Consider the following 12,367-nt stretch of genomic DNA (forward strand, 5'->3'; position numbering starts at 1 on the left):
CATGGGATTCTGGGTAAAAATCATAGAGAGAGCCACGCAACTCACCCTTGCTGGATTTCCCTAGATATCTAGTTTTCAAAAATGTGCAGGTTTGCTAGATTTCCCTAGGTGATAGCTGAGCTAGGGCCCAAAATCAACAGCTACACACTTTCCAAAAAAAGGATCAAGTTTTTATTGGGAAAATGTGACTTGTCCATGTTGCATTTGAGACATTTTCTGTCGTGTGCATTAAGCCTATCCTTGCAAGTTGAATGCAGTGAAGGTATAGAGAACAGGACCATCATCGTTGACTAAAGGAACTGCCCAAGTAGCTGCGTTTCCAGTCAGATAGGATATGACGAATGCCACTTTTGCATTATCGCCTGAATTAGAGATGGCATTGACTCATAAAAAACACTACATTTGGAATTGTTCCCCACTTAAGCACTCTGAAGCAGCTAATAGTAGAGGGCTGGAAGTGAGCACAGCCAAGTTCACTGATCAAGTGCTTGTTGATTAGTCTGGTGTCCGCCCATTGGTAAGAAGATTGAACCTTGCTAGGTTCAACTGTAAGGCATGACTCCTAGGAACAGCACTGGGGTGATTTACACAAGCGCCTGCTCTTGTTTTGCATCTTATGCACTCACATTTCAGGACTAGATTTTCTAGTTTCATTGTCTGCTTGACCTGCTGTTGGAGCTCTAGCCAAGTCACCCATTGTAGGACCAGGAGTAGCATCGGGCAGGAAGTGGAACATATTGTGTAGGTTGAATTGGACTACCTGCTTCTTTGTTCGTGCCAATACATGTTTGTGGGCTTGGCTTTCTGAGACATCTCCACTCACCTGAAGATCCAGGAGACACTGGGTGCTAAAAGAGACTGACCAAATCCTCTGATACTGACCTTCAACACACGGATCGCTACGGGTGTTGAACATTATCCCCAGGGGCAATAGGCGCTTGTGTTTAGTAAAGAGATAAGATAAATAACCCCTTTCCTATGGATCTGTTTCTGAAATAATCAGCTCCCTCAAGGTTTTCTATGGAAATCAGAATGCACTCTGTTGGATTTTCCTTTTCTGTTTGGGACACAAGGAAAGCATAGGTTACATTCACTAATTAAATCCTTCAATTACATGAATTCATTTATTTTTACTTTCTTTCTATTAACCCTCTCTTTGTGCATACAACTTTCTGTATCAAATCATAGGGGTCTCTCTCATTGTTCTTGAAAGTTTAAATACTTTTTTTGGTGTTAGCGTTTAGTCAACTCTGATTGTCCACTTTAAAACAAAAGTGTGGTCTCCGGTCCAAAGAATAAGCCTTCTTATCCAAGAGTTAAGGATTATTCCGTTTTTTATGTTCTCTTTGTCCCTTTATTCCAAGATTGATTATTTTAGTTACTAAACACCGTTAGGAAATGTCGCCAGTACTGTTATTTCACTGCACTGACCTGGAGTACATGGTCAGACATCTTTCTTGTTGAAATAGGACTAGACTTAGGTCCCTTTCTTTGTCTTGCAGGTCCCGCTGTATACCAGGACAATGAGGAAATCAAGTGGTCCAACATCAGGTCGAGTGATGGGGAGCCTCATGAAGGTAAGTGGTAGTGGAGGCCTTTCTGGAATAGATTCTCGAAGTTTAGCAATGCTTTAAACAAGATGGTGCCAAGTCTAGTGGGAACTCCTAATCTTATGAGATTTTGGATCCTGCTTCCAGAAGCTGATGCGGCCATCCTTTGGGGAAAAGGATCCCTTTATAGTGGGGAGGGTGAGGGAAAGCCAAGAGGATCAATTTAGGAGTCTTTTTTTGCCAATCTATAGAATGTGTCAGTCCATGAAATTTTCAATGATGTTGCTCTCACCGTGCCACAGGGAGTGGAGGATAGAGGCAGGGGATCACCATCATTGTTGCTGGAGGGAATGGAGAGAAAGGCGAATGTGTCAAAGTCAGTGTCATTGCAGGGAGTGGAGGGAAGTGCCATGGGGTCACCATCATTAGTCCACTGCCCTCCTGCCCATGTCCCACGAAGGGCTCAGAGAGACCATGAGGTGGAGCAGGTATTGACAGCGCCCCCCCACTCCCCCAAAGGTCAAATTACAGGCCAGGCTTTTGAGGTTCTGAGGATGGAAGTGTTGAATGAGTTGGGGAGCAAGAATGTGCTCGTCAGGTACCCAGGACCTGCCATCAGTAGACTATCCAGTCCAGTCAATGAGGAAAAAGAGATTATTGTGGGGTCGTTTGGATTCTAAGATGCAATGCTCCATGAATTCCACATGCGCTCCTATATTGACAGGGGGAGGAGGAATTTCTAGATGGGAAGAAGGATTGTAGGGCTTGAGCAGAGACATGTGAAACACTGATTGTGTGTTTGAAGTATTCGGGTACATCCAATATTTGTGGCACAGGATTTATTACTTCAACACCTTATAAGGACCCACTTATTTCTGTTGTAACCTGAGAGGGACTGTAGATGCTTAGTAGCCAACCAGATTTGATCCCCAACTGAATATTGGGGTGCTGAGCACCTGTGGCAGTCAGATTGTGCTTTCATTAGTACATTGGACCGATGCTATTCAGCTTTAGCATTTGTCCATATTTTCTGCAGATTGTCTTGGTGCATCTTGACAGCAGGAATGCTTTGAGATGATAACCGAATGAACAATAAAAGAATGACATTCTAATGACTCATTAAGTATTTTACCTTAAGCAAACTTGGACGAAGACAGTGCCTGAACCAGTTTCTGGTACAAGTTGTCAATAAACATCACAGATATTGTTGCATAGACTAATTAGTCTGCTCCGTTTGCCCATTGGTCTGTGGGTGGTAGGCTGAGAACAGGCAGTGGTCTTATTTGCAAAGACGTGCAGACTCCTGCCAAAATTCAGACACAAATTTGTCAGAGATTATAACAGAAGGGTGAAAATGTGAATTTATTCTTTAGTGGTTGGACGTTTCTTTAGAGGAATGAAATTGGCAACTTTGGTTAGTAAATCCACCTCCACGAAAATGGTAGTGTAATCACTAACTGGAGTCAAACCAATAACAAAATCCACACTAATGGAGTACAGCAGAGCTAAAGGGTAAGGAATAGGCTACAGAAAACCTGTTGGGGAGATATGCTTGGATTCTGACAAGCACAAGTGGGACAAGTTTACATGAAGGTCTGCATGTATTTAGACATACCTTTCCAAAAGAACCTTTGTTTAAATTTCTGTTTAGTTTTAAATCCCCCTGGGTGTGCTGCTACAGGGTTGGCATGACACACTTTAGGACCTTGATTCTCAACTCCGAGTTGAAAATACAATTGGTTTCCTTGATAAAAATAACCATTTTTAATAGATTGAGTAGGATCTTGCCGATCAGCCTGAGAACAGATGGCAATTTTGAGTTTTAGAAAGTAACTAAAAACGTACCTGTTTTCATAATTTCAGCACTTTTTAAAGTACCTTCACTCCAGCAGTTGCTGAAAGCGCAGGGAAGCCCGTTGTCGTGTAGACAGGTGCTGTACAAATCAGGTGAATAGAATAGAATTTTTTAACCAGATCTGTGAATCTAAATTGTTAAGTGCTTCTCTGAGATTGTTTAGAAAGTCAGCAGTTTAACAACCCCCATATATTTTGTCTTGTGGAAGTATTGTTAATTCTTCCTTGGGGCTTTGATCAACACTAGAGGTTTTCACAAATTGGGAAAGAGCATCAGCTCTGGGGTTTTCTTTCCCTGAACGATTGGTAATAAGGAAGTCAAATTCACTAAGGGAGAAGACCCATCACATTTGATGTGGTGTTAATATTTTGGCTAACCTAATGAATTGGAGACCGTTATGGTCAGAGTATATATTGATGGTATGATCAGATCAGAGCAAATAACGCCTCCACTCCTGGTTTTATAGATAACAGCTCTCACTCTCTGATTATGTATTTTGCTCTGCCTGCAAAAACATTTTGAAGGAAAAAGCAATTGGATGCATGTGACCTGAACTTTAATCTCTTCAGAAAAGTACATTGCCTACTGCAAAGTGGGAGGTATCGGCCTCAGCATAGTATGGTTGATTAAGATCAGCGTGTCGCAGAACCAGTGCTGTCACAAAGTTTTCTTTATGCAGATCAAATGCTTGAGCTCTTCTTTAGGCCAAGTAAAGAAAGCTCCCTTCCTACATGTTAGAAATGGGGATCTCTAGTTGGCAGCGGCTGGCGCAGAGGTCCAAATAGGGATCTTCTTCCTAAGTCAGAGTAATGGGGCTACACCCTTTGATAACCCCTGCTCAATCCTGTGGTAATGTAGCACGAGCAGACAGGCCTATCTCAGAGGCAGTGTGTGAAGCATTTACGGCCATAAACAATAACGCGGGAGAGACGCTACAAATGGACACCACAAGTAGTTATAGAAAAATAGTTATCTTTATATAGACTGAACACAAGGCTAAAAGCACTCAAGGAGCCACAATGCACATGATTGCAGATTCACTTCAAAAGCAATAAAGGCACTCAAAAAGGATGTGGACGAACTTAGTTCGAGGCCGGGGTCCACACGACCCGGTGATGCTCAATGTACCTGAGATTTAAAGGGGCACGGCACGCAGCCTCACAAGGAAACCGCAGTGATGACAGGAGGATTCGCTGCGGCCACAGCTCCCAGCTGTAGTGGTCCACGGCATGCACTCATGATATTCCTGGGACGGGGCTTAAAGGCGGGCACCCAGTGGCACATGCATGTGATAACAAGATCCTCGAAGTGGTGACTGGTGTGGGCACTCAGCGTGACAGCTCCTCAGCTGCAGCGGCCCACAATAGCTATAGCGATGATTGTCGTAAGACGGTAAATGCGGGCACTCAACGGCACAGCTCCTCCGCTGCAGCGGCCCACAGAAGTGATAGCGATGATTCTCGTAGGACGGCAAATGCGGGCACTCAGCGGCACAGCTCCACAGCTGCAGAGGCCCACAATAGTGATAACGATGACTTTGGTAACCCAGGCAAATGCGGGCTCTCAGCGGCAACAGCTCCTCAGCTGCGGCGGCCCACAATAGCTATAACGATGACTTTGTTAACACAGGTAAATGCGGGCTCTCAGCGGCCCAGCTCCTCAGCTGCAGCGGCCCACAATAGCGATAGCAATGATTCTCATAGTACGGCAAATGTCGGCACTCAGCGGCACAGCTCCTCAGCTGCAGCGCCCCACAATAGCGATAACAATTACTTTGGTAACCCAGGAAAATGCGGGCTCTCAGCGGCAACAGCTCCTCAGCTGTGGCGGCCCACAATAGTGATAACGATGACTTTGGAAAAACAGGCAAATGCGGGCTCTCTGCGGCATCAGCTCCTCAGCTGTGGCAGCCCACAATAGCTATAACGATGACTTTGGTAACACAGGCAAATGCGGGCTCTCAGCAGCAACAGCTCCTCAGCTGCGGTGGCCCACAATCGCGATAACGATGACTTTCAGCCGCGTTCCCCACAATAGAACCAGAGGCTCTGTAATCCTCAACAGAGGCCTCACCTGCGAGTAGAATACCCCTCAAATAGGAATCCAGGTGGCTGATTGGTGAAGTCTAATGTCCCTGAGACTTCAGAAGGAGGCAAGCTCAAATCAGGCTCTTGGGTAGTTGCTTCAGCAAGATGGATGAAAGTTTCAAAGTCCTTTCCCTCTAGTTACACGGACAGAGGTTTGTCTTGACATCCAGAAGTAACACCCCGGGTAGGGGGTTTAGCACAGATCCTTACACCCCAAAAAGCCTTTGTTCTCAACAGTCACAAACCCCTGAACCCAGCCAGAACCAGTTTGGTGTCGTCCTGGAGCACTTTGTTTACAAGGCGGCATCCTGCCTTTCAGGAAGAGGGGGTCTGCCATCAGACGCACAGTGGGAGGTGGAGCCATCATTCACCTTGCCAGGCACAGCCCTGCTCAACTAAAAGGGTCACCCCTCCCCATACTCCAACTACAGATCTGTCTGTTCAATCTAGGTCGGGCTCAGCCTGCCCACCCTCCAAAACCAGACAGCCAATACACATAACAGCAGAGTCCACTGGAAGGCTTAGGCAGGAAAACAACCACCTTTCAAAGTGGCTCTTCTAAACACAGAACAAGAAAATAATCTTCAACACAAAATGCATTTTAATATCCTCAGCTCAGGCATACTAAACTTGATTTTCTTATCATGTCCCTTGGGTCAATTTACAATAGGGAGCATTCACGCTGTAGCACTGTGAAGGAACCAAAATATTATACTAATGTACTATACTCACCAATAGCCCATATATCTTATACATAAATAATAAGTCAGTCGGCAATAGAGAAAGTTCAATCGTTTATTCTTCAGATACAAGCCCTGACAGGGGAGCCTCAGTCTACACGACCCTCGGAGGTGCGCAGAGGAGACTGACTACATACAAGCAGGGCAAAGCATATATACGTTTCACACATAGCACGATGTCACCTTACTAGGAAAGATACAACTTGTCAGTGAGCCAGCAGGAAGACCCATATAAGGCACAATTGATTGCTAGTAGCTAGGCCTAAGCTATTCCGGGGGCAGGTCAGAAAGGTGCCTCCCTTTCTATCTGTAGCTCGGGGAGTGCAGGAACGGGCTCTGCTAGAATGTGCGCATCCCACAAGAAGGATAGGTGTGACCTTGGGATTCTCTGAGCTACAAACTAACGAGTGGAGCAGACAGCTAGGTCTGCCATTGTGGTTTCATGCAGAAAGCCTAATCACGTGATTTCGGGGAAACAGTACTTGACACAGAGAAACGAAACAAGATGGCTCCGGTCACACCAATAGGTTTAGGCAACACTAAAGTGAATTGTTCCTAACTTGAATAATACAGTGTAAATAATGCAAGGCTAACTTGCAACTATAATGTTATATTGTATATATTAGGCCAATAACATGTATTTATCGTATTTATATCCCATCAGATGGCCCTTTTGGCCTACTATAGCCAATATAACTAGATTTATTCCACAAACAATCCCTCATCAATCTGCATAAGATTTGAGACCTCCTTCTGGATCATTTGTTTGTCGACTTTAGCCTGTCTAGAAATTTTCAAGGCGGACGTTATTCGAGCTGCACAGAAAGAACAGCAAGTCAGGCCACAATGGAGACACAGGCAACTAGTGAATATGACTCCAAAGGCTCCAGCAAGAATCATGAATATCTTCCAACCCCAGGTTGATAAAAGACCCCAGAACCATCCACTAAGGGAACAAGTACCATTGTCGACATGTGCTTCACTATCTAACCGGTGTAGTTTCTGAATTGCAAGGTGTGTGGTAGGGGCTGAATCCGGAATGAAAACACAACAAGAGCTGCCGAAAACGCGGCCGGCTCCACCCCTATCTGCCAGGATGACGTCAAGAACCATTCGGTTCTGGAGCGAAACAAGCCTCGTCGCCTGAAGCTCTACAGTAATGTTGGTCAGAATCCCAGTAGTGGTCTGAACCACATTTTCCACTATTCTCGACAAGCGTCTTATACTTCGACTATTGAAAATCGTTCACCAAAAAGGAGCGAGACCTTTGGAAATATCTTCAAACTGTTGCAAGGAGGTGTCAGTCTGATCAGTTCTATCAGTATCAAAACTCCTAATGCTTCTGTTAGATTCTATCTCTTGTCTAGCTAGTTGATGTGTCTTACGATAATCAGATGGGGCAATATAAACTGGGGGGTAGAGGAATGAGAGGTAACACTGCCCTGCCCATCCCCGGGGAAGTCAGGTATATGCATTTTCACGGCACAAACAATATACATTAGGGGGAGTAATCACAGGAGGAGTACTGAATGTATGCAAGGCATAAGTATAATTACAGCTACTGCGTCCTACCTTAATATGACCTTGTCCCTGTATGCAAAAGGGGGAAGTGCTATTTATGATGGGAATTGGCAAAGCTTTGTCATCGGTGGCATTTCGTTCTTTAAAATGCTGAAAATACATAGTGGAGTTGAAAAGTTTAAAATCCTGCATTTCCTCTTGTAACCAGGTAGCATTTTCATATTCAGTGTATACATTCATACAAGCATTTGGGTCTAAGGATCCCTCTCCTCCATTTCCTTCAGCATCAAATCCCTGGTGCCGCTCTATTTATTTCAGAATGGCCTCATAGTCTTTTTCAGTATATATCTTAGGTTCAGCTACATAGTGGGAATACATCAATGACAATAATTGGAACCAGGCTTCACAGCTAGCTAGGTGGGACAAGGGCATGGAAATAAATAATTCATGCTGATGCATTACTGACGGGAGTAACCCACAGTCCCAACAATTTGTCTTGTTGGTAGTGTTTTGAGTCTGATGTAACATTTCAATAAAAACATTTTTCGCATAAGTTTCTCTGTGTCTAGCCTTATGTGGAGGTAAGGAATAAAAGAGATGTTCTTCAGGAGCAGGGGTAGTTCCTTGCAGTTTCTGTTCAGGGTGCTGAAATTCTAGATACACAAATACACACATTAAAATTACCGTGATTACAACAATAAAAGCAACAAATGCCACCTTCACTCTGGTGGTCCATCTTGAAAATGACTGTGTATGGTCAATATACCGTCGAGGGGCAATTGGTCGTTCATCCTCCATGACAAATCGAGCAAAAGGAAACATGCTCTCTATAAGTCCAAATTCTAACTCGGATCCTTTCTAAAATTCCAAATCTAATTTTTGTATTCACAAAGCACGCACACCACCAGAGGGTTCCTCTTTCCACTGAGGGATCTTCTCCCTGTGTCCGTTAGAGTCTCGCAGGCAGACTCCTATTGCGGCCCTTAACTCAGTCTTTCTTTCTGAACAGAGCAATTTAACACAATGTTCCAAACTCTCAACGGGTTCAGCCCAGTGTCTCGCTCAGTACCCCAGTAATTCTGTCAGATGTTCCTTAACTCAAGTCTTTGTCTAGCTCCTACCATTGGAAGCTGGGGTACTGCGCTGTTTTCGGGGCCGCAGGTCGTACTTACAACGGCCAGGTTGCTCCTGGTCAGGAAACAATTCTGCTGCAAGGGCATATAACGCGTTCAAAACTTGTGGTGCCTTGGAAATGACAGCCTCCGCTGATTGAGCTGTATCACTTCCAACGGTGGGCAACAACCCACTCGGTTGCCCTACTTCTTGGGTGTCAGAAAAAGGCACAAAGCTTCAAATCAGCTCTCCTTCCTGGCTCGGAATTCCTTTTCGGTTTTCTAGATCAAACGGCAAAGGCAACAGCAGGCGTTTTAGATGAGTGATGTGGATCCAATGCTTTCTTCCATGCGCTTTCACCGCCGTTCTCGTTACCAGGAGGATCTGATAAGGTTCTGACCACCTGGGCTCCAAACTCGATTTCCGTTGGTAGTTCTTCACCAGTACCCACTGGCCAGGTTCCAACCGATGTCCAGGACCCTCCGGTAGTGTCTGCAATGTGTCCGATACCTGTTGATGAATAGAACGCAAATCTTTAGTCAAGGCGTACAGGTAGTCTGTCATCAAAGGGTAATCAATATCCTTAAAGGATCGGGGTCTAGGGACTCCCGACATATTGGCAGGTCTTCCAAAGATCACCTCGTAAGGAGACAATCCAGTTCTAGTGTGAGGGGTTGTTCTTAGTGACAGTAGTGCCAATGGGAGTGCATCAGGCCAATTTAATCCAGTACTCTCACAGATTTTAGCCATTTTTAGGTCTCGGCTATAACGCGCTGAAAAGCGCGTTCTCGCCAGAGAACTATTGTCGACGTCTCAGCAGTCTGAGACGCCGAAGTGAGACAAGACCTGGCCGCGCGCAGCGTTTCCCCATAGGATAACGTTGTGCGCGCGGCCAGGTCTTGTCTCCACAGCATTTCAGGGCTGACCGGATCACGTTGCGGGCCTCTCTGGAATGCAGGGGGAGTCTGCAGAGAGGCGCGCAGCGCTGATAAACAGGCAGGCAATATTTCCCCTTGTTTCAGAATGTTTCTAGAATACAATGGCTAAGCAAAAAAATGTACACTTGGAAGCAAATATAAAAGCTGCATACTTATCTACATACACAAATATGCACAGACCCATAGCGAACATGATTGTCACTAAAATGTACAAACGTGTTTTCTACTTTACACTCCGATTGTTAAAATCAGTGTTCTAGAACACTTCTATAAACGTTTTTTTAAAAGTTCTCGTTTGAACAAAGCTGATCAGCACTACCGCATTTTTGCGAGGCAACACTGAACAGTGTCAGTGCACGCAAGTTACTTTGAAATAGAAATTAAGTAAACAGCCCTGGGTTAACTTCGCTTCATTTCCTTTCGAAGCCCGAACGCAATCTCGACTATGCGACGTGGTGCAATGGAGTAACAACTTCAGGCATTTTGTGTAACAACCAACACGAAATGTGCAAAATTGTGCGAGATTTCACGAGTGCAAATGAAATTTCGTCGAGCCACTTTTAAATCAGCTCCAAGCGCTGCTGAAATAGGTTTCCAAATAATGAATAAAATGCAGCAAAGACAACTTGAGAAAAGATGAAAAGACAAGACCCAGATACTTCGTTACTACATACAAGTATTGGTATGATTATGATTTAAAAATGTTGAGACTGAAAGTGTAGTTGGATGTTTGCGAATTCTGGTAACAGAGCGCCCCACCCGACTTTCTGCAGTTGCCTGCTTCCTAATGCAAACAAAACAGGTGATGGACCGAATGTGGATCAATGTCACACATTCATCCCAGTCAAAAGATCTGGGCCCAAATCCATCGTTTTTTTGCACTCCACACCACCCTGGGTTAGACAATGGCAATATGCAAATCAGCTCTGACCCTGTGCCCCATGGGAACAGTCCAGTCCGAACTACAAAAGCCATGTCCTTCCCAGAACGGAATCAAGCATCCGAGGACCGGACCGGTTTCGAGGTAACACCTCTCATCAGCCCGGCTAGCTTGACTCCAGTGGTGTGGAGTGCCTGGGACCCACGTCTGAGCATCCCCAGCGCACTTATGGCGGTATTGCAAACAAAACAGGTGATGGACCGAATGTGGATCAATGTCACACATTCATCCCAGTCAAAAGATCTGGTCCCAAATTCATCGTTTTTTTGCACTCCACACCACCCTGGGTTAGACAATGGCGATATGCAAATCAGCTCTGACCCTGTGCCCCATGGGAACAGTCCAGTCCGAACTACAAAAGCCATGTCCTTCCCAGAACGGAATCAAGCATCCGAGGACCGGACCGGTTTCGAGGTAACACCTCTCATCAGCCCGGCTAGCTTGACTCCAGTGGTGTGGAGTGCCTGGGACCCACGTCTGAGCATCCCCAGCGCACTTATGGCGGTATTGCAAACAAAACAGGTGATGGACCGAATGCCAGCAGCGTGCACTTCCACCCAACGGCGGCCGTGCTGCTGGTGGCTGGCCTGGACCGCAGTATTATGTTCTTCCAGGTGGATGGAGGCACCGGCCTCCTGATCCAGAACTTGCACTTGAAGGGATTTCCCCATGCACCAGGCGCGGTTCACCCCAGACGGGCACAAGTTCTGACCAGCAGCGAGCGCAGCCGCAAGCCTGTACTTGTTAGTTTCAGGGTGCCATTATATTTTTCATCTAGTCCAGCCGACTGTGGGTGTCTGGCGGCATGGACCTTCTGTTTGATCTGCAATCCTTTACAAATGCTCTGTACTAGCTTAGCATTAAAATGAGGCTCGTTGTCGGATCAAATGACACGAGGCATGCAATATCGGGGCAAGTACTCTTTAACCAAGGCTTTAGCAGTTGCAACTGCAGTAGCTTCTTTAGTAGGGTAGGTTTCAACCCATTTTCTAAAAGCACATACCACCACTAATACATATTTTAAATTATTTACTCTTTCTATCTGGATGTAATCAATTTGTATTACCTCAGAAGGCAAGGACGGTCCCTCTTGAAAAAAGCCCTACCGGAGCTCCAAGGGGATTTAACAATCACAAGAGCACACAGAGTCCCGGCTTATAAACCAAACAATATGAAATATCCACGCAGGATCTTGCTCAATTTTTCAGATTTCAGGGTGAAGGAGAAAATCTTGAGTTCGAGGCATGTGGGCTGCTGAATTCATATCCGTGCATAGATCGCCGCCTAGTGTTGGGTTTGGATGATCGCACATTATTGTCCTGGAAGAGTCTTCGAAGTATCACGAGATAGGTGGCTCCTCCCCTGGACTACAGTGCGCATGGGCATCGACTCCATCCCCAGATTGTTTTTTCCGCCATTGGGTTCGGATGCATATTGGTTCACTCAAGTTCGGAATCGATATAAAACTTTCTTTTGGCCAAAAGAACTTTAGTTTACCGTCGGTATTGTCTTACGATCGGTGCCCAGTTCTATTCCAGCTCAGTTCCCGAGCCGGACATCCAGAGGAGCCGCGTGCTTTTCGGAGCTGAAGGCCCGGTCGACGCCAGAGGCCTTATCGACGAT

General features: G+C 45.5%; 1 protein-coding gene across 3 annotated transcripts in view; it reads left to right on the forward strand.

Annotated features, from left to right (window-relative positions):
- LOC147718175 (uncharacterized) overlaps window positions 1-12,367 on the forward strand; it is a 376,315-nt gene that overhangs the window by 147,813 nt on the left and 216,135 nt on the right. For all 3 annotated transcript variants that reach the window (XM_086919269.1, XM_086919267.1, XM_086919268.1), the window contains one exon: window positions 1,503-1,577. In XM_086919269.1, the coding sequence (XP_086775395.1) occupies window positions 1,503-1,577 (75 nt within the window). The remainder of the gene's footprint in view (window positions 1-1,502; window positions 1,578-12,367) is intronic.

The sequence above is a fragment of the Lissotriton vulgaris genome, chromosome 4_2 (assembly GCF_964263255.1).
Source record: "Lissotriton vulgaris chromosome 4_2, aLisVul1.2, whole genome shotgun sequence".
In the NCBI taxonomy this organism is placed as follows: domain Eukaryota; kingdom Metazoa; phylum Chordata; class Amphibia; order Caudata; family Salamandridae; genus Lissotriton; species Lissotriton vulgaris.